The 24,084-nt window shown below is 42.0% G+C and overlaps 1 protein-coding gene across 1 annotated transcript in view; it reads left to right on the top strand.

Moving 5' to 3' along the window:
- The window catches only part of LOC124775413 (agrin-like), a 328,642-nt gene that overhangs the window by 95,936 nt on the left and 208,622 nt on the right, over positions 1–24,084 (top strand). Inside the window, exon 3 of the mRNA XM_047250246.1 lies at positions 18,246–18,281. Coding sequence (XP_047106202.1) covers positions 18,246–18,281 — 36 coding nt within the window. The remainder of the gene's footprint in view (positions 1–18,245; positions 18,282–24,084) is intronic.

The raw sequence follows: 24,084 nt of genomic DNA, 5'->3' as shown, positions 1-24,084 counted from the left end.
AATAAGAAGAACAAATCTGTTCGGGCGTGACAGTTGGAAACAGATGGCGATGTGGATGGCCCACTATACGGCGCTGCCATAGGTCAAATTGATAGAAACTGCATTTTTTTAAATGGGTACCCTCATTTTTATTACATATTCCTATAGTACGCAAACAGATATGAATGTTTGACTTGGAACATTTGTTTCGCTTTGTGATGGATGGCTCTGTAATATTCCAACACTTATAATATGCCTCACCCATTTAGAGGAACAGTTGGTAACAATGCGGTTTTTTAAATTAAAACACAAAACGTTATTAGGTTTGGACTTTATTTCTGTTGTTCCAGTGTGATACATTTGCTTTTGTGACCTTATCATAAATTATAGGAACGCATGCTGTTAACTGCGTGAGCAACCTTAATAACCTCATTAATGTAATAAATTCTCCAAATGATGTCCTTCAACTTCAATGCATTTGGCAATACGCGTAACGAAATTCCTCTCAACAGCGAGTAGATATCCTTCAGTAATTGTCGCACGTACATTGACAATGCGCTGACGCATGTTTTCAAGCGTTGTCGGTGGATCACGATAGCAAATATCTTTCAATTTTCCCCATAGAAAGAATTCCAGAGATGTAAGGTCCGGTGAACGTGCAGGCGTTTCTATGACCAACCCACCTGTTATTAAAGATTCTATTTAATACCGCTTCAACTGCGCGCATGCTATGTGCCAGGCATCGATTACGTTGAAAGTACATCGCCATTCTGTCATGAAGTGAAACATCTTGTAGTAGAACCGGTAAAATATTAATTAAGAAATTGGCGTACATTGCACCATTTAGATTGCCATCTATAAAATACGGGCCAATTATGTAGGGTCCTGTCCGATCGTCTCTTACGGGGTGCGTGAAGGATGCTGCCTTCTCGGGTAGCTATACAACAATTCAAGAAAATCACATTAATAGATTTTAATACAACAAAGAAAATTGACAATACTTCGGATTTACAACGAGTTGTCGCAAGTGACGCGACACGCTAACAGTGTCCTTCACTATATACAATGTCCATGTAAGCGTTCACACTCGCTCACAAGTCACTGCTATCGTTAATATCACTGCTCATCTAGGCCTCTCTGCTAGGGTCCTTCTTCTACTTTGCCTACCAATGTCCGGCCGAGGCTGGCAGGAGCACCGATTAAATTGACTGAGGTCATCTCACAGTCTTCTCTCCTCTTGCGTTCTTCATCTTTGTGCCGTCGCTTGTCGTTAGGCCAGAAGATATTAGATGTCATCCCATAATTCCACACCATACATTAACCCGCCAGGGTAGCTGATGTTCCACTTGTCGCAACCATCGTCGATTTTCTGCTGCCCAATAGTAGTGCATATTATGCCGATTTACATTACCTCTATTTGTGAATGACGCTTCGTCACTAAACAGAACTCTTGAAAAAACCTGTTATCGTCTCGTAATTTATTCTGTGCTCAGGGGCAAAAATTTACACGACGTTCAAATTCATCACCACGCAAGTTCTGCTGCATAGAAATACGGTAAGGGTGAAATGTATAATGATGTAGAATTCTCAGAATCGACGTTTTTGAAATTCCCGATTCCCGCTCAATTTGTGTGCTACTGATGTGCGGATTAGCCTCAGTTGCAGCTGAAACACTTTTTGGACATCTTCATTTGTTGCAGTTCTTGGCTGCATCTTCTTCTTTGGCTGAACACTTCCGGTTTCTTTAAATACATTAACTGTTCGACGAAGGGTTCAAACACTTGGATGCTGTCTGTCAGGATAACGATCAATATACGTAGCACAAGCTTGTTGGGCATTTTGATCACAATAGCCATAAATAAATACCATATCTACCTTTTCTGCAACTGTTAAACGTTCTGTTTTAACAAGATTATGTCTTCCGCGTAATTATTATGACTGGACAAGAGTACTATGATACCTAATTTAAGTAATGAATTACACAGTGCTATCGGGTGCGTTGCTACATTTGTGAGAATACTACAGCGCCATCCGTCACAAAGCGAAACATATGTTCCAAATCAAACATTCCTATTTATTTACGTGCTATACGAATATGTAAATAAAAAATGGGGGTACCTATTTTTAAAAAATACAGTTTCTGTCAGTTTTATCTATGGCTGCACCATCTAGTGGGCCATCCATAGCGCCATCTGTTTTCCCCCGTCACGCTCGAACAGATTTGTTGTTTTTATTTTTTCGTTTGATGCTAATTTCGTGAGATATTTGGCCCTGTCACTATCAATGGACCATCCTGTATATATATGGGCGCCCCAGATGGGAACATACAATAATCATAGTAAATTATTATTTACCTTGATGGCACCAAAGTGTTAATGCTGTAACATCAGTGGTACAATGTACTGTTGTTACAAGCTGACAGCAATGGTCTCAGCCACGCACCTACAAAGTGACTAGGGAGAACATTGGTTACATTTAGAATTCAACAGTGTATAACTAATTGTATTTATTTCAAATTTTAATCAGTTATATTTTGAAACTTCCTGGCAGATTAAAACTGTGTGCCCGACCGAGACTCGAACTCGGGACCTTTGCCTTTCGCGGGCAAGTGCTCTACCAACTGAGCTACCGAAGGACGATTCACGTCCGGTACCCACAGCTTTACTTCTGCCAGTACCTCGTCTCATTCTGGCAGTTATATTTTAATTATTTTTCTAGACAGTATTAGTACATTATGTATCAAATGACTGGGTGTTGTGTGATGTCCTTAGGTTAGTTAGGTATAAGTAGTTCTAAGTTCTAGGGGACTGATGACCGTGGATGTTAAGTCCCATAGTGCTCAGAGCAATTTGAACCATTACGTATCAAACTCTGGGCCGAACGGCACGCCACTAATGTCTTACATTCATTTGTAAAGCTTCACGTAGGAAAGTCTCTTCTACTATACGTCAGACACATTCCATTTTGAGTTTCAGCACATATTTGCTATCAATTTCGTTCCCGGATTGTGTAGCTGGAGTCAACCGAAACAAATACTGGTCACCACGTCTTTCATGTGACGCCCAGTATGGGCGTGTGCTGTGTCAAAAGCACGGATTTCGTTCGCCATTACAATTGCTGAGCATCCGATCCAATAAATGGCCAATAACACCTGGTGATTACAATAATCATATGTGTCTGACGTATTAAAAGGCGATAAAACATGTTCTAGATGACCCGAGCGCGCCGCAGAGAAAACGGGTTATGAACGCGCGCATCTTCAGCGATGTAACAACTCGCCATGACTGATTCCAGAGACACTGCGTTAGCGGCGCGACGCAGCCGACCTATCGACGTTAACCGACGGCCAAAAGGAATAATAATTCAACTGTCAAAAGCTGGCGTGGCGCTATGTATTTGTTCATGTAAATGGGTCCCATTGTATGACATCAAAAAATAGTTAATTCCCCAGTAGACCTCTTACCGATAAAGTTAATCTCAGGGTAGATATAGGTCGGATATGTGTAGATCTAGTTGGTATATGTGCTATACAGAGGCACCGCAATTGCTGCTTAAGGCTTGGGAGAGGTGAAAGAGTTTGGCTGGTGAAGCCAGTGTAGTATTTTTTGCAGTTTACGGAGACAGTGTGGAAGCTTTGTCGTTTAGGCCCTTGTTGATAGACGTATCTGCGACTGTAGTTTTGCTCCCAAGGCCGAGCTACGGAATATACGTACGTTCCGGGATTTTGAAGTAGTGGCAGATTATAAAAATGGTTCAAATGGCTCTGAGCACTATGGGACTTAACATCTGAGGTCATCAGTCCCCTAGAACTTAGAACTACTTAAACCTAACTAACCTAAGGACATCACACACAACCATGCCCGATGCAGGATTCGAACCTGCGACCGCAGCAGTCGCGCGGTTCCGGACTGAAGCGCCTAGAACCGGTCGGCCTCCGAGTCCGGCCGCGGATTAGACACTGGTTTGGCGAAATTGTGTTTTCGGGCGGTCGATTGGTTGTCGTCCTGCGGACAATTTAAGAGGAAGGCGTGGTTATTTTGCTGTGATAGATACAGCGTGAGCTGTGTTAGGGAGAGAGATTGGCATTTGATGATTTTTAGAGAATCGGTAGAACCCGATATCCTGTGCGTGATGTACGATTAGTGGCTGTGGTTCGCCCAGAGGTAATTGGGTTGCCAGCTGGTTTTGGGTGTGGTTTGGTAGAGACTGGTGTGTATCGAGAAGGGAAAGCCTCGAACACACGTTTGGTTGTTGTTTGGATGCCACGATCATACAGCGGATCTAGATTTGGCTCTTGTATATTCGAACTTGATATGAGTGAGCGCAGCAGTAGGTTGAGTTGGTAAGCGACGGGAACAGAAAGGAACCATTTACAAGCAACACGTAACTAAACAAAAAAACTTAGTTAGTAGAAGTGACGAGTGGCCTGATTTAATTTAGGGAACTTTAGTGGGTCGCATTGTGCTAATCGTTAGCAGCTAACATCTGAAGAGGCTCAGTTTTGTTTGAATTGTTAATTAAGGTTAAGGCAAAAGAGGAGGTGGCGCCTAGGTTTTTTGTTTGTTCTTTACTTTCCGTTTCTGTGGCGAGTGAGTAGTCTTTGCTGGCACTCGATCACTTGCGAGATTTCCACTTGTATTGAGATACCTAGCTCAAATAAAGAAAAGTTTTCTTGGATCAAAAGAAACCTTTACGTGTGGTTAATTAGTAGCTGTTGCGTGTAATTCATTGTGTTGTAAATGGAAGTTCAAGTGCCACCCTAAAAGTGACGTGTTCTAAGGATATTTAATTTCAAAGTGAAAATCATAATTGAAGTTATTTGAAGTTGTTACGAAAAGTTAGCAGTCATCCTTACAAAGGTGTAGTGGGTAATCTGTGGAACAATTATGTATCATTATTTACGAAGCAACGTTAGACTACACGGAAAGAAATAAAATTATCGCTTCAGTTCTCTTTACCCCGTCATAAACGTTGTCCAAATACGAGTTTAATATAACTCAGTCTTTGCACTCACTTCATACTTGAGATGAATGTTAAAAGTTATGAAAAGATTACGAGGCTGTTCCAGAGGGATTGTTCTGCGTTCGAAGTAAGTCGTTGCTTGTGAGGACAATTGCAAGCTGGATTTACGATTTAGCTTGACATAATATAAACAGGTATTGTACTGAAATAATAATTTTGGTTTCTTGTTTTGGACGATAGGGAGATAACGTGTGTTGTCGCTGTATTCCGCTAGCCTCGTCATTGCCGTTAGATAGCGATTGCCAGTGTCATTTGGATATATCTAGCATTTGAGTCTGCTGTCTCGTCAGTGTTAATTATCGTTGCAGTTTCTGATCACCAAAGGGTTGATCTATCCTCAATTTGTTGTCTAAGAGTGCAACTACTGTACAAGCTAGGTTACGAGTGTTTTCCTAGCGCTAGGCTACTACTGGAATCTTCTGTGATCAGGTAGCGATCCACAGACATAACATCGACTGTCAATACTAAAACTGTACCTAATTCTCGCTGTAGTGGTCGACTGGTGGTTCGCTCAAGCAATTTTACACTGCAGGAATGGTTCAAATGGCTCTGAGCACTATGGGACTTAACTTCTGAGGTCATCAGTCCCCTGGAACTTAGAACTACTTAAACCTAACTGACCTAAGGACATCACACACATCCATGCCCGAGGCAGGATTCGAAACTGCGACCGTAGCGGTCGCACGGTTCCAGACTGTAGCGCCTAGAAACGCTCGGCTACTCCTGCCGGCTGGTTGGTTGGTTTGGGGGAGGGAACCAAACAGCGAGTTCATCGGTCTCATCGGATTAGGGAAGGACAGGGAAGGAAGTCGGCCGTGCCCTTTCAAAGGGACCATCCCGGCATTTGCCCGAAGCATTTTAGGGAAATCACGGGAAACCTAAATCAGGATGGCCGGACGCGAGTTTGAACCATCGTTCTCCTGAATGGGTCGAAGCAGTAAAAAAAATGCTAGACAGCTTCAGTAACAAACCACGCTTCACTATTTTGAGTACTGAAGTTACTTTTACAAGCCACAGTCTGTGCGCTTATCCAAAATTTCCGCACCCCACAGCCGAAGCCAGTAAAGACTGATTGTTTCAAGGACGTGTCGAAATTGTCTGTTTGTGGTGTTAATAATCCACTGTATTTTCTAATAATGAGAGAAGCTATTTGTTTTCCGCGGTTTCTTTTTCCTGGCCTGATGAGTACTGCCCTCGATACCCCATTCTTCACTGACAGCATACGCAGAAGTAGGTTGCAAGTCTCACACGGAGCTTTTCTCAAAACATCACTGCGTGTATTCTTCAGTAAAAGTAATTTATGGTACATAGTTGTCGCAAATAAATTTCTCCGTACAAATGGAAGACGTCAAATATTCTAGGGAATTTCAATAAGTAATGCAATACATTCTGTTTCTGAAAGCAGTGTGGGCTTATTCAGGATTCCACTACACCATATTATTCCCCACTCTTTTGGCTAGCAAACCCTAATTTTCAACAGAATGCCACGGCCTTACGCCACCATACTGGCAGGGCCTCTATGTCCGCATGGTACCACTCCTGGTCGACATCAGTGCCTGTGAATTGCTGCATCAATAACATCCCCTTCAGCCACGTACTGCTTATACTTCCCGCGTAGTGCATCTTTCATTGGGCCAAAATAGCTGTGTGTGGCCGACCGGTACTTGGAGGGTCGGACAGGTTTGCGCGACCTCCTTGAGATGATGACAGATGCATCGCCCAACGACACATCGTGCCAGATGTCCGTAGACATCCTGCAAGCGCCTGTGAATATCTGCGATGCTCCGGGTTGTCGCCAAAAGAAACTCAATGACAACTCTCTGCTTGGAATGCACCTCCGTTACGCACTCCATTTCGAAGACTAAGTGTAGCACTGCGACCTATCGGAGCTTCACGAAACTATAGGGCTGAGGCAGGAATATTCCACGATGTTCCGCAACAAATTATGCATTTTCTCAACCGAAACTGGCCGAGAAAGAATATGTTGTATTACGTATTGAATTCCCCTCGTAACTGGTGAAATTATTTCAAATTTAGAACACGTTCCGCATTGGCAGACGTTCCAACGAGTGAACAACTATCATCAACCCTGGATGTTCTTAGTATGCCAATATTGGCATGCTCTCCACAAATTCTATGAATAGGTGTTCCACAATCTGGATTTGTAACCCCATCCAGGCAGTTATCATTGTAGCATCTTACGAAGTACAATGATGTGTGTGCTATGAGAACACGTAGTAACATTTGACTAGGACCATAATCGTGAGACTATGTGGAACTGTTTTGTTCTTCTCACACAATACGTGAGCGACCATGACACGATTCTGTAAGCAGTGAGTGAATACGCTGCCATCCGGATGGACGTGGATGACAGGAAGATTATCTCACAGTCCCTAAATGATCAACTTCCGGTGACTGAGGTTTCAAGGTACTGTCGCTGCCTCGCAAACTGGAAATCTCGAGCTCGACTCTCGCCTTGGGCATGGTGTCGGTTTTAAATATGCGTTGCATCGGTATGCATTTATAATTGTAGACTGAAATGTTTTGTGTGCTATAACTACAAATGAAACGATGAGAACAATGCTTTGAAAGTAATGAGCGTAACACTAATATGTGATGAGTACACACGAGATGGTTGAACCTTCAAAACAGTACATATTAGTAGTCAAATATCAACTTAAAAAAGAAGAATACTTTCGTTGAGTTCGAGCATCTAGTGAGCTGTGTATCCCGAAATGTACCGTCCAATTTGATGCCGCACCATACCAAGCATCTGCAGGTCGAAGGGTTAAGTTTACCCTGAGCTTAAACGATTGGAATGACTAGGTTAGGGCTTTCTAGCTCATACGCTGTAAGCAATAGAATCACATTTATTCTCATTTAGTCATAATAATGATTTTTTTTAGTTAATATCTTCTGACTGGTTTGACTAATCCCGCCACGAATACCTCACTTGTACCAACCTCTTCACATCAGAATAGCACTTGCATCCTACTTCCACAATTATTTGTTGAATGTACTCCAATCTCTGCACTCTAATACCACGGAGGTTATTCCCTGATGTCGTAACATATGTCCAGTCATTTTGTCCCCTCTTCTTGTTAGTGTTTTCTATATGTTCCCTTCATCGCAGATTCTGCAGAGAACCTCCTCAATGCTTATCAGTCCACCTGATTTTCAATATGCTTCTGTAGCGCCACATCTCAAACTCTTCGATTCTTTTCCTTTCGGTTTTTCTATGTTTCATGATTCACTACCATACAGTTCTGTGCTCCAAGTGCACATTCATCGAATTATCGTTTTCAGACTAAATTCTATGTTTCATACTAGTAAATTTCCTTTGATCAGAAATGTCCTCTTTGCCTGTGCTAATCTGCTTTCTATGTCCACCTTGCTTCGTTCGTTATGTGTTATTTTTGCTTCCAAGATATCAGAATTCCTTAATTAAGTCTAATTCATTGTCACCCAATTTCGATAACTTTTCACTAAACTCTTTCTACTTATTCTCATTACTCTCATCTTTCTTCGGTTTATTCTCTGCTCACATTCATCGACTGTTCATTCAAGTCAACAGGTTCTGTGATTCTTCTTCACTTTCACTGAAAAGAGCAGTGTTATCAACGAATATTATCACTGATGTTGTGAAATGTCGGTTGAGCTGTTTATCGAAACACGCCCCCCCCCCCCCCCTAACACGCTACATATCCGACCTCTGGTAACCTACAGGGGAGAGAACCTCCCCATCAGATCATACAAATTTAATAGAAACAATGTCGCGCCATGGATAACGTCATATTAAAAGAAAATTACTTGGAGTGACTCAATTTAGCATGAAATTATGTATACCACGCCTCACACGAGTATATTAATGGAGGTACTCAATAAAACTACCAAACGAACTAGCGCTTGGTATAACAATTTTATTTATTGCCATAAGGCATAAAAAAATGATTTACCCACTGAATCAAGCATATAAACATTTAACGAGTGCACTAGAAATTGCAGGTGTGAACTATAGCCTTGGCATGGGTTCCTGGACCCACGAAAGTATAATATCAAACTATGTCGTGGATATGGCCAATAACTGCGACAAATGGTTAGTGATTTGAAGACTGGCTGCCGATTTTACATGCGGCTAAAACAAATTGTAAAATCGGCAATAGTGGAACATCATGAGAACTGTGGCTCTGACATCGATTTTAATAACGTACGTGTGCTGGCTAAGGAAACCGTAATTTACAGAAGAAAGGTCCGAGAAGCGATTGAAATTTCCAAGAATGCATGAAATTCCAAGAGGACGGCCATAAGCTTCCGGCATCGTGGCTCCCCGGCATCACATAAGTGAATTTGCGGCTGCGTTGAGCGAGCAATATAAAGATGATGGCCAACCAATAGCAGTAGGAGTAATTTCAACCAATAACCCTTCTCCAGCGTAAGTGTGGATTAGTGCCTTTCTATTCAATGAGGAATGAAATAAATAGGAAGTGCAGGGAAGCTAAGACGAAATGGCTGCAGGAAAAATGTGAAGAGATCGAAAAAGATATGATTGTCGGAAGGACAGACTCAGCATACAGGAAAGTCAAAACAACCTCTGGTGACATTAAAATCATTAAGAGTGCAACGGGAATTCCACTGTTAAATGCAGAGGAGAGGGCAGATAGATGGAAAGAATACATTGAAAGTCTCTATGAGGGTGAAGATTTGTCTGATGTGATAGAAGAAGAAATAGGAGTCGATTTAGAAGAGATAGGGGATCCAGTATTAGAATCGGAATTTAAAAGAGCTTTGGAGGACTTACGGTCAAATTAGGCAGAAGGGATAGATAACATTCCATCAGAATTTCTAAAATCATTGGGGGAAGTGGCAACAAAACGACTATTCACGTTGGTGTGTAGAATATATGAGTCTGGCCACATACCATCTGATTTTCGGAAAAGCATCATCCACACAATTCCGAAGACGGCAAGAGCTGACAAGTGCGAGAATTATCGCACAATCAGCTTAACAGCTCATGCATCGAAGCTGCTTACAAGAATAATATACAGAAGAATGGAAAAGAAAATTGAGAATGCGCTAGGTGGCGATCAGTTTGGCTTTAGGAAAAGTAAAGGGACGAGAGAGGCAATTCTGACGTTACGGCTAATAATGGAAGCAAGGCTAAATAAAAATCAAGACACTTTCGTAGGATTTGTCGACCTGGAAAAAGCGTCCGACAATATAAAATGGTGCAAGCTGTTCGAGATTCTGAAAAAAGTAGGGGTAAGCTATAGGGAGAGACGGGTCATGTACAATATGTGCAGCAACCAAGAGGGAATAATAAGAGTGGACGATCAAGAACGAAGTGCTCGTATTCAGAAGGGTGTAAGACAAGGCTGTAGCCTTTCGCCCCTACTCTTCAATCTGTACATCGAGGAAGCAATGATGGAAATAAAAAAAAGGTTCAGGAGTGGAATTAAAATACAAGGTGAAAGGATATCGATGACACGATTCGCTGATGACATTGCTATTCAGAGTGAAAGTGAAGAAGAATTAAATGATCTGCTGAACGGAATGAACAGTCTAATGAGTACACAGTATGGTTTGAGAGTAAATCGGAGAAAGACGAAGGTAATGAGAAGTAGTAAAAATGAGAACAGCGAGAAACTTAACATCAGGATTGATGGTCACGAAGTCAATGAAGTTAAGGAATTCTGCTACCTAGGCAGTAAAATAACCAATGACGGACGGAGCAAGGAGGACATCAAAAGCAGACTCGCTATGGCAAAAAAGGCATTTCTGGCCAAGAGAAGTCTACTAATATCAAATACCGGCCTTAATTTGAGGAAGGAATTTCTGAGGATGTACGTCTGGAGTACAGCAGTGTATTGCAGTGAAACATGGACTGTGGGAAAACCAGAACAGAAGAGAATCGAAGCATTTAAGATGTGGTGCTATAGACGAATGTTGAAAATTAGGTGGGCTGATAAGGTAAGGAATGAGGAGGTTCTATGCAGAATCGGAGAGGAAAGGAATATGTGGAAAACACTGATAAGGAGAAGGGACAGGATGATAGGACATCTGCTAAGACATGAGGGAATGACTTCCATGGTACTAGAGGGAGCTGTAGAGGGCAAAAACTGTAGAGGAAGACAGAGATTGGAATACGTCAAGCAAATAATTGAGGACGTAGGTTGCAAGTGCTACTCTGAGATGAAGAGGTTAGCACAGGAACGGAATTCGTGGCGGGCCGCATCAAACCAGTCAGTAGACTGATGACAAAAAAAAAAAAAAAAAAAAAAAAAAAAAAAAAAAAAAAAAAAAAAAAAGAAAAAGAAATTCAATGACGATGCACCACCAATAGTATCCACAAGAGTTTAGCCAATAACGCCCCTTCTTCTGCATCAGCGCGGGAATATTAGCACATGCGATGACCCACCAATGGTAGCCACAAGAATTTTAACCAATATTCCCACTTCTCCAGCACCAACGCTGGAAAACTCCCCTTTATAAGAGAACGCGATTCTGGTCTCTGACAGTGTTCTAGCAGTATTGGACACCGAAACATCCTGAAGGTGATTCCAACAGAGGGGTCGAAAGGCCGATTATTTTAGAGAAAATATGGTGCGCCCTAACAACCCAGAAGATTTTAACTTTAAGACTGTTCTCACTTTACTCCACGAAACTTAGCTGATACTGCTAGAGTTGGAACTTGCCTGCCAACTGCAGCACACCTTGCGAGTTCCGAACAACAATAATTTCCTAATCCAGTGGATTTTGACATGGTTAACTAATAATTGAATGGCGTGGGAAAAAAGGCAAAAAAATCTTTCCTACTATATGACATTATTATTGAAAATGAAACTCCTCCAGCTATACTTAACATTTCGTATTTATTTGGCTACTCATCATAGTGTACGGGTTTGAAGATGGCGTTGACGCAGCGTCGAAACTAGTAGCCAAATAAATAGTCGCCCGTTGTGGCCGTGCGGTTCTAGGCGCTTCAGTCTGGAACCGCGTGACGGCTACGGTCGCAGGTTCGAATCCTGCCTCGGGCATGGATGTGTGTGGTGTCCTTAGTTTAGTTAGGTTTAAGTAGTTCTAAGTTCTAGGGGACTGATGACCTCAGAAGTTAAGTCCCATAGTCCTCAGAGCCATTTGAACTATTTTTTTTCAATCAAATAAATGTGAAATCCTAAGTACAGCTGGAGGAGTTTCATTTTTAATAAAAATTATACCAGCTGATATCCCACCATCAACCAATTTAAATATGGATCTACGAAGATACTACCCGACAGTTTCCAACCGCAGCCAGTCAAAATCCTTGCACAAAATCCGGAGCAGGAAATTTCACCTTCTACCGAAATAATTACTGTGAGCCAATCGCAGAACCCCTTGCTCAGCACAGCACAGCACAGCACAACACAGCCGCAGCCAACAGCTGATCCAATGGTATGAAGCTCTGTGTTTCTCACCTGGCCATTAAATACCATCTAGCCAAAAGGATTCCTTTTAGCGTCTCTCACAATGCTGTTTTTATGAAACCACAGCTCGCCCTCTCCCGAGCTCCTGCTGTTAAGTTACTTGAGATTGCTATTTCCCTGTCCTATACCGACGTGAAGACGGCTTTCAGCACCTAACAGGTTGGGAACACTCTGGTCCTTTTCACAAGCCAGCTAATGAAAGGACACCAAGGCTGAAGCAAATAACAGACTTTCCTCACGGTATCAAAGGGAAAGGAGAAGAAGTAGTTAGCAGTGCAGTCATTAGTAGTAGTGAATATTATCTGCAGGTTTCCCATGCAATGTTAAACAATCGACTATACTGGCTACCAGGATCTGCGTATAACATTAAAAAAATTAGTTATCTGAGAGTTTGGATAACGGTATTCTTTCATCCTGAAATTGAGTCCCCAGTTTCAATACTTATTTTATTTCCGTCTCTGCTTCCTCGACGTATAGCATGACTATATCCCTGTCTGACATCGTCTTTAATCTGAAACTTCGTTCTTGGTCTTTCATTCTTATTGTTCCGTTTTGATTTTTATACATATTCCATCTGATGCTATAGTTTACTCCTATTTTTTTCAGAATTTTGAACATCTTGAACCATTTTAAATTGTCAAACGCTTTTCCCAGGTCGACAAATCTTATAAAGGTTTCTCGATTTTCCTATGTTCAATGTTACAGCTGGCTCGGCGGAATCTTACCCCTTCTAAAGCCAAACAGGTCATCTAGCAGCTCCTCGATTTTCTTTTCCTTTCTTCTGTATATTATTCTTGTCAGCAACTTGACTGTTTCCCTAATTCCCTCCAGTCAAACGCCATGATAGTTTGTTGAAAAGACTGCCCACATTTCTTCCATCCCATCATTTTCCGATTAGTTCTAGTGGCGTTGGGCATGACACGTCGTTTAGAACTCTTACTTCTTTTTAGCAAAAACCTAATAAAAATAGAGTGGGGTTAGGCGTTCTCAAAAGGGAGAGCTGGGAGATATATTCCGTAATTTCTCCAGCAACAGTCATCCGAAATACTTGGAAAGCGTCTGAGAACTGAGACTAATTTTTTGTAAAGACCATTAAATTTGTAGGTCTACTGTGTGTGTGTGTGTGTGTACCCTGCAGTGTTCCTGCCATTGCCAAAGAAGGAATGTTGAACTTTAACCTTCCCTCCCTTCTCTTATAAAGATTACAATAACGTTCTACTGAGTGTTGGAGGTGGGTAAAGCGCTGGGCAGTGAATTTGTAAGAACCTATGGCAGTTTTCTGCGTTCTCTGACAAAAGCATACTCCCCGTAATTCTTTATTGATTTCAGCATGATGGCAATTAGTTGTAACTCGTCAGCTCTTCTCTTATTTCTTGATGAGACAGTTTTTTTCTCCTCTTTATATTTTCGTTGCCGTGACTCTCAGCGACGAAAGTCACAATGGAGAGCTGAGAGGAAGAAACAAAGTGTCTGCCATTTGTGTTACGAGACGAACTCTGAGCGTACCGCTACTGTCGCAGATTGGCCGAGAAGGCGCCAATAAAGCTAATTGTGCGAGAAATAAACGTAAAATGACGCAAGTGAGAGCACGCAGAGGGGTGAATAATCTGTTATTAAAGAGTTTAATTTAGTAACGAACTCCTTTGAGTATGAACTTCTGTCGCTGTTACTTACGTCCCAGTGCGAAGAAAGAAGACGTATTTCGAATAATATATGCAAAACGTGCTCAGAACTATCGCATTTAAAATCTGCAAGCAACCTCACGATTTATGTCGACATCCACTATCTTCGTCAGACCAAGGAACTCTTTTTGAAAAATAAATCCGAATTCACTTTTTCTGCTCAGTAATCATTTGGTGGTTGGCTGTATTACATTACAATGACACGGAAATTTTTACGGGGAATTTGCGTACGAATTAGCTGCCAATGATTACATTAGTGCCTGAAATGCACGGTGGATAGTAATAATACCTCGAAAAACAAAATGTGAACGGCTGAACGTATTTGCTGCGATTTCAACATCACACGTTCGGTGCTTTTTAACACTGTTTTCAAATCCACTGTCTATGTTGTTTACTGGTAGTTATTCTAATTACGATGATATAAATAAGTCTCAGTAGATTCGTAGGTATAAATATCCGTTTCGTCAAACACAGCATTACGTTTCACCACGTAATTCTATTCATCCATCAATCACGACGTACCAAAAAGGTGATCCTTGTATTGTATAGTGTATAACTGAAATCCTAAAGAAATGTTAATTTTTAGTGTCTTTATTTTCAGTGAGTTTCCCCATAATTTTTCCTGAGCATTTTTCCGTTGTAGATACAAAAATAAATGATGTGTTATCATTACTGATATAAATGCAGAAAGAATATCTAAGTTCTTTTGGGCAGTGTTACGTGCAACCGCAGTATTAAATTTTGTGTTACAATGTAAAGAGAAGAGGAAATATATGTGTTCTGCAAGGTTACTAAGAGTCATCTATTTACAAAGTTATCAAAGTAAGAAAAGGATGTAAATCACAGTATCCTAATTTGCTTATTGCACTGTGCACATATTTTAAGGGCCAGAATCGGAATTTCGCATGTCTGCAGCAAAGTTATAAATTTAACAAGATTAAAAAAGTCAATGACGTTGATTACAAGTGCACTTAATATTTAACAACACAGTGATTTAAGAGGAAAATACATAGAAACTATACTATACATTAAAACATACTCCAAGTTTCGGAAGTTTGATGCAAGAGCAATGTCACAACGTCACTAGGGGTGGCTCTGCAGCTAGAGTTGGTCCTCTTCAAGGAACCGAACCCGGTATTTGCCTTAAGCGATTAAGGGAAATCACACGATAATGAAATCCGGATGGCCAGGCGGGGATTTTGACCGCCATGCCGCCGAATGTAAGTCCAGTAAGTTATCACTGAGCCACCTAGAAGAGTGAAATACGTACAACAGGAACACTGGTTTCAATTATATTTAATTTAATTAAACCAATTCAGATTTTCCTATCATAATAAGTGCTATGCGCTACCACCAAAGGTAAGGTTATCTAGTATCTTCAAACGAACGTTAGTCAAGCGTTCTTTCCAATACACATCATCGATCAGCCCGAAAGCTGTATCTGCCCACAAAGCAATGCAGCAGGCTGTGAGCCATACGAGCAAGGAAAAGAATATGGCTGTCCCAGATTTATTTTACTTCATTAAATTTTGGCATTCGCGTCTGTTGTTTTTGTGTTCGTTCCTGTTATTCAATAAATGGATCCTTACCGTTCAATGAAACTCACTGCATAAAATTACGTTAACAATCCTGACTCGTTTGGCACTTGTTGAAAAAACTTATGACCAAAAACACATATACGACTCACCAAACATCATTTCTTCTAAAACGTAGCGTGCCTGAAATTTGCACACACACCGACATTTTCCTTTTGGTAGTTAAGTTTCTATTACAAGAGTTCGTTACGGTTAACAGGGAACGCGAATTTCGTGTTGTTCATTTAGTTTAACAACACCTAGCGACTTCAAGAGCGCTAAATAAGACCGTTTTTTTTTATTTTCTTTCACGTTTTACACATACAGCACGAAGGCCGTTCTCATCATAACGGTCAGCATTAGTATGCACGTGGTTGTGTCCCTACTTTCCTTCTCTTAATCTGGAAGTAGCGCTGGCGAGGAAGTAGACACGTGTCCTGCTTGCAGAGGTTGCCACAACACTTTAACTTCTTTTTTATACCATGCAAAAAATACACGACTCCATACGCAGACTAGCAGCATAGCTAGTGGTTTCATACGAGAAAATAGAAAATTGTTGCCAACACTAGCTTCTATGTAATTAATTTTGTTAAGCATTAAGTTCAACAACTCCAAAAACCAATATCAAGTTACGTAGTTGTTACTTTGCGTAAATATTGTGGTATAAGATACTTTATCACGTAAACCATATACATGGACATAAACCTCTTCTTCTTCCCCCCCACCCCTCTCCCACTCCCCAACGAAGAAGTTTCGTGATTTTGACGAAATCCTCAAATGGTGAATGACGTGAAGTCCATTCCTCCTGAGTTTCCATATCCAGTTAAAGTTCCTCACGCATATCGTTTATCAGTTCATGAAGTTCATACACTTCATCAAGTACTAGGTACACCATCGAAACTACTGTCACTGATAATCCAGGCCTGCCACTGGACTTATACCAAAATAGGCAACTGCCTTCCATTTTCAAGTATTCCATATCCTTTCACACTATGGTTTTAATTTAACCATCACCGTGTTCCAGACGGTGGATTCATGCACTTTCTGTCAAAGGTAACTTGTTTTTAACTATGAACATTTTAGGTTAGCCTTACCGTGAGTGATATTCATATCAAATGAAAGATCAAGTTCAGTCACTGTTTTCTATTTCCACAACGCGTTTAATAGGTTCAAACCTCCATCATCAGGTGGATCTGTGTGTATTAATATGCCATTTATTTGTTGTGTTACGACTTTGGGTAATCTGTGCATCTGTCTAGTGGTAAAAAGCAAAACACTATTTCAGATAATGGGTCTGTGGAGAGTATATTCATCTGTATGTTTACAATTCCTTACCAGTGTGTCACTTCAACATTTACTTAATTTACTTAATTATAACATGCAATGGATGTAATCTTAACAAACCCAAAGTTCCGGCAATACGAAAACTTTGCTCTCCTTCTGTTACTCCTCTCATCTTCTACGTCTGAACCGCAGACTTGCTATTTATGTACAAAATTTTCTACGGTTGACAACATAATTATTACACTTAATCTTTCCAACAAACAACCCGATTGTACAAACGCGTACAAAGTATAGGCTAATAAACTTTTCAACAAAGAATTTGGGTACCACTGCAAATATTTACACCACATAATCAAAAATTTCCACGATGCTTTAAGACTTACTCTGAAATAATGTTTCGGTATTTCTGTTATGTTCTTTGCACTTTGAAATAGTGTTTCTGTATTGCTATATATTATTTGCATTTATTAGTTTGTAGGTACCATCTTCGTTTACTAAGTGTGACAGTGTATATGTGATGCATTAAGATAGAGAAAAGACCATGTGACCACCGGAAGTGGAGTTATTTAAATTCACATTTATATTTACCTTCTGGATCAGTGCTTTGACTTTCTCCATTAGACAGTGCCTCAGGTTACCCCAAAGCCGACACAAAACCCGTAAGTTCCATATTAATAAACATAAATCCACCAGATGGAGATTCAGACCTCTGAAACACGTTGTGGAAATAAAAACAGTAACTGGTAATAGCATACTGGTTTCATTCAGTAACTTATCTTACTGACCTCACCTTTCCACCACGTTACGAAGTCACAAATGTAGGGTGCAGCTCACACTTCCCTTTCTACCAACAGATCCAGTCCACCTCTAGTTATTTGCATATGATAACTAGTTCATTTCGATACTCACATCCGTTATTGTTACTGATACAAAATATGCTCCGACCTCACATTTGTATCCAAATCCTTTACCTAAAAGAGAGTTACCAGAAACCCACACCACACTTATCCTGATGGGTTAAAGGTTTACACCACCACCATGTTATGATGATTGTTTAATTCAATGAATTATAGTTTATACGTCTTTTAGTTTTATGTAAAAGGCTGAAGAGCAACAGTCTGGCCTCTACCAGAGGGTCCCCCCAACAGGGGGTAATTCAATAACAGATAAATGATAGAAAAGCCAAGACACACCCTTTCTTTTATTTGACTCAACACAATTTATGATATTTCTTTTTTTTTCAGATATCACCTACAGACCCAGACTACCACTGACAGATGGTGAGTATTCTATTTACTTATTCCTTCTTATTAAAAAAAAATGTTGTCGATACTATATTTCCACACGGCAGCTCTAGTCCAGCTGTAGATCATTACTCCAAAATTTGTCAAGGTCTAGCTCTTCTCTTAATCATTGACAAGGATCCGTATGAAAATAGTTCGTGTTGCCTTAACACATTTTATAGGTACATCACTTATGCCCAATATAACAAACATTGTGGATGAGAAGAAAATAGAGAGCTTTCTCTTATTTTAATTTTCAGTACTGATCCTCTTCACAATCTCACGATTACCCGTTAACTAAAGAGCAGCCATTACATGTTAATTGTGTAGGATTTCCCTTTGTCATGTTGATACAATAAACAGAACTTTGCAAATAAACTAACACCCTTGGTAAAAACAGCATTAGTGGCCCTCAGTCCTTGATATATGTTTCTAATAAGTGTATAAATTAATACTTCGCCTCCAGATCCACGGCGAAGTTATCCACATTATCAGCTATCAGGGCGCTGAAACATCATAGACAAAATCCCTCAGATTAATATCAATCTCTATCATGTTGGCTCCGTCTACTACAACAGGAATTGTTAATGACTTTTGGATGAAGTGTTCAGTATTTTGGAAACGGCGCGGTTTGTGTACTGACTGAGTGTTTCTGCGATTACAGTGAACAGAAGCGCAGCTCATGGTCTATGTATACCAAGGGTCAACCAGAGTTGTAACAAACACAACTTTGCTGCGAATGAGATTCCAAAGCAGGCAGGTGGGGTATGCATTCCTTCTAACTAGAGTAGAACTATTTTCTTCACTGTTAAATCACCTGTAGCAATAATATATGTGCTATAGGGTGTTTGTTTTAACTTGAGACAACGAAACATCTAGAAAGCAAAAAAAAAGTTATAGGTGAAAAATTAATGTTAGAAAAGGGGACGTCTATCTGTGTTACAAATGGCTACCTCCTAATCACAACTTCTGCGTGGGCCGGATCAAATTTGTATTTTCAGATGGGAAGTACGGTTTACTCAAACCATTGTTCTTCATTCGCAGTAGATGGCGCAGTAAACGACAAGAGTCAAGTGAGCCTCTTTTTGCAGATACGAACAGACGGATCTGATTCTACATTTCATTTGCGATGTAAATGCAAACCTTTGTGTTCTTATTTTCGAAATTTACTTTAGTGTTGCAAATTTGACTGCACAGTACAATATGGTTAGCCGTCTTAATGTATGGTTAGAAACCAAGTTTAACATGATCCAGGAACAATGACACGGATATAATAATTTCCTTTTCCCATCGGCGTGCTTCATATCGGCGAGACCCCTTGCCTCTCACCATAGTTGTAATTCACAATAAATGCTCCAACGGACGATCTTCCATTTCGACGCATTTATTAATTGGTGCGTGGAATGCATGTACACAATTTAAAAGTATGTCTTTTGCAATGTTTGCGCAAGCATTTCTAACGTGTTCTGTCATCTTCTGCCCTTTATTTAGTACTTCTGTATACACTTTGTCCTTCAGATAACCCCACAAAAAAATCGTCTACGTAATGTCCCTTGATCTGACAGGCCACGTTACGGGATCAGCTCTACCGATCCAGCGACCATGGAAATCGCGATTCAACTCTTCTTTGGCTCTTTCGGAATAATGCTGCGTCATTTACATCGTAAATGAAATGTAGAATCAAATGCGTCGGTTCTTAATTGCAGAAAAAAATAAATAAATAAAAAATAAACAACATGACATTTGAAACTTCCTGGCAGATTAAAACTGTGTGCCGGACCGAGACTCGAACTCGGGACATTTGCCTTTCGCGGGCAAGTGCTAGTTCTGCATGGTTCGCAGGAGAGCTTCTGTAAAGTTTGGAAGGTAGGAGACAAGGTACTGGCAGAAGTAAAGCTGTGAGGACGGGGCGTGAGTCGTGCTTGGGTAGCTCGGTAAGATTTTTCATCTGATCTCCGGCGTTCAGGCACCATCAGCTGCCGACGCCTCCTTTTAATGAGGAGAGCAGGTCTTATGGACCATCGCCTTCGATCCCTAGATATTCTCCAACGAGCTCGATATGTCAATATACATATATCGCATCCCGAGTTCCCCATGTAGCACAAGTCCTACCTTTCCCGCTTACTGTGGCACGTCGCATGTTGGCAGCGATGGCATCTTTCGTCAGCTCTGGGCTGTTGTTCAAAGTTAACCATGCAACCCTTACTCTTCCCCATGAACGAGGTGGGATAGGTCTGTTTCACGTGCCGGATAGAGCTCGCGCCCTATTTGTCAGCTCCCAGATGACGGTACGGACACGTTGCTCAACGAGCCTCACTGGTCTCCTCCTGTCGACATATTCGCCGGTCTCAGTGTCAGCCCCAGTGATGATCTCGGATGTTCCGGCGCAGTTCCATTATAAACGATACTTCTTTCTTGAACTCAGTTATCTACGCCTCACCTTACCAAGACAGCTTTTACTCAAGACAAAGGCAGTAAACAATGTCCTCTAATTACGTCGTCCACCCGACTGAACAAAAGTTCCCCCAGGTTGACTGGCGTCATGTATGGCGCGCGGTGTTCGCCTGTTACCTTGACACGAATGTTCAATCTGTCTGGTACCTGACTGTCAATGGTAAGCAAATCAATCAATCTCGCCTTCATCGTATCCACCTCGCCCAATAACCTCTATGTTCCACGTGTGGAATGCCAGACAATGAAGAACGTGGGTTTGTTTGAGGACCGGCGGCGGAGGTTTGGCAATTGATTCGTCGTATTGTGGTTTTTCTAACGCGGGACATTCTGGATCAGATTACTCCCCTTTCATTATTATTTCCGGAACGTGACTATTTTCCTCTGACAAAGACCAATGCTGTAAATTGGATTCGCGGACATGCCATTCACTTCCTATTTGGACAAACTGTAGACTCTGTACTCGATTTTTGGACATACCTCAATGACCGTTATTAGGTCGTTGTCCGTCACTCAAAATACAGACAATTTTTCTCGAACTTCCTTGGGAGTGCTTTCCACGACCCGCTTCGCAGCTGGAATGTGTTAAGCCAAGAGAGAAGAAGGTTTCTTGTTTGAACCAATGAACATTTGTGAACAATTGAACGGAACACATCAATTTCGAGAAGACGTGACTCAACATATTACCAGCAGGGCGCAGAAGGCCTCTGATCAATTACACAACAAAAATAAACAAAACAAAACAAAATTTCAGAAAAAAGGAAGATTTTATTTTGTTTGTAAGGATAGCACTAACCTTGAATTCCCATATTTCCCCTGATATATAGGCAGTTCTCTGGGGAAGGTTTAGTCAGGAGCCAACGCCTGAAGTGGACCAGATTTTTTTGTTATAGGATGAAAAGTGACGGTGGCACTTAGTTTCTTTTTTTAGTTCCATTTTTCTAAGAGGCTATAAAAATATAAAAAATAAAGAAAATAAAAACAAAAAAACAAAAACAGCTGTCTAAAAAAATGAAAAAAAAATAAAAAAGTTGGTAGAGCACTTGCCCGCGAGAGGCAAAGGTTCAGAGTTGGAGTTTCGGTCCGGCACAAAGTTTTAATCTGCAAGGAAGTTTCATATCAGCGCACACTCCGCTGCAGAGCGAAAATCTCATTCTGGAAACACGACATTTGTCTGTTACAGACCCATCTATCACGAATGGGAAAGAATAGGTTGAACAAACGGTACGTATTTTTTTTATGTAGAATCGGAATACGCAATAAAAGCTGTCCCCCCCCCCCCACTCGAACTTGGCTGAAGTCACTCCATCCATCCAGTCCCAAGATTTAGGAGAATGAAGTGCTGCAATCTTCAAGCGCAGATGGAACAATTCTTTTGCGATGGCATCCAACCTTCGTCTCGTATAACAAATTCTCTTCTTCGCAATAGCACGGCTCGCTTCTCCAATATTTTATGTGCAGTGGTCGTCTTAATAAAATGTGGCGGAGTCCATAGCCGCCGTGTCCTTTCGATTACTATACCGTACTCGTAGCCCAACTGAATGTCCCCCATAGCATAATACTACCCCCATCGCCCTGCTTCCGTCGCACGCTGCATGTTTCGAGCAACCGTTGACCTGAATGACGGTTTATCCGAAAATGTTCGTTCACCTGGTGTAATAAAAAAATATGATACATCCGAACAGGCGTCACCTTTCTGTTGGTTCACACTCGTGCCCACAGCGATCGCAATTTAGGATACCGCTCGGTCAACATGGGAGCATGTAAATGTCTGCTGTGGAACTCTGTGCGCTGAAAGGCGTGCCCCGAAACACTTGTGCCTGCCCAAGCACTGTATCATGTGGTCAGACAGCCGCCTATCCTGGTTTACAGAACGCGCAAGCTTCCGGCGTCTATGTTCTGTGATCAGGCGTGGACGTCCAATATCTTGTCGTCTTACTCTTGGTATTCCCGTCCTCAAACACTTCTCATAGGCTCTTACGCTGGTAGTATGCGAACAGCCAAGTTTCGTTGTTTCCGATGCGTTGTTCTCTGGGCGCCGTGCCACAACAAACTGCCCTTTTGAGCTGTAGTACAAAATTGATGTTTTGAAGAGCGCGCCGCAGGGCGTTGTGTGAAGCAGTCGCCCTCCGTTTCTGGCGGTGGCGCCACTGTAGTAATCGTGGCTCTGGTGTCTCCCTCTAGTGGGAAAGTAGAAAGGTTGCCTGTTCACGTGCATTTAAGGGGCGCTATCAGCTCGTCAGGGGGCCGCCCTATCGCCCTCACCCCCACCCTTAAGTACCTTGGCGTCACTGTCGACCGTCGCCTCTCCTGGAGCCCCCATCTCCGGACAATCCAAGCCAAGGCACGCTCCCGACTCCGTCTCCTCAAGCTCCTTTCCTGCCGTACATGGGGTCTGGAACCCTCCACCATCCTCCACACCTGTAAATCCCTCATCCTCCCTATCCTCTGTTACATCCATCCTGCCTGAATCTCCGCCCCCCCCCCCCCCAACCTTTTACAAATCCTTTCAGATCCTTGAACGCCATGCTCTCCGCCTCGCCTATCGCATCCATCTCCCCTCCCCCACGTGGATCCTGTACAACCTCATTCTGTTCCCACACCTCCTCCTTTTCCTTGAAAGGATACGGATCCTTTACACCTCCCGTAAACTCGAACCTCCTCACCCGCTTGTCTCCCCCATCCTCTCCCACCCCCACCCGCTGCCACACCTGTATTCCCACGTCCCCCCTGCTCTCCATCTCTCCACCCTCCTTACCCTCTCACAAGGTGGCTTCCGCCAGCTCCCCCTCCCTGATGATGCCCTCCTCCCCTCCATCTACCCCTCCTACCAACTTTGATCCTCCCTCCCTCTTCCTGTGTTTGTTCCTTTGGGCACCCTCCCTTCCTTCTCTCCCCCTTCCCTCCCTCCTCCCTTTCTCCCCACTCCTCCCCCAGGCTTCCCCTCCAGCCCTTCCTCCATCTCCTACTTCTGCCTCCTCCCCCATTGGCATCCTTGCTCACCCCTCTCACTCCCACCCCCATCTTACCCTCTTGGCAGGTCCCCAGACTCGTACACGCTCTGTGGACATTCGCGCGCCAGAGATCATCATCATCAGTTTCGCATGTGTGTGCCATAGTTTTGTGTTTTTAGTGTCCGCCGTCACGCTCATACGTTCACTTGTGCCGTCGGATTCATCAGTGTTATGTGCGCCGTGTCAACATGTTTTCAGTGTCGTTATCGTCGAGTGTGAACGACTCCGTGTTTTTTTTGTATTTCTGTGTCCACTATTTTTTGTCTGTCACTATGTTTATTCTGTATCTCCATTCTGTGTTATATCATTGTCAAGTCTATGAAGTCTATGGTTGA

The sequence above is a fragment of the Schistocerca piceifrons genome, chromosome 2 (genome assembly GCF_021461385.2).
Source record: "Schistocerca piceifrons isolate TAMUIC-IGC-003096 chromosome 2, iqSchPice1.1, whole genome shotgun sequence".
NCBI lineage: Eukaryota > Metazoa > Arthropoda > Insecta > Orthoptera > Acrididae > Schistocerca > Schistocerca piceifrons.
The sequence above is the reverse complement of the archived record's forward strand: the minus strand, read 5'-3'. Positions and strand labels throughout refer to the sequence as shown.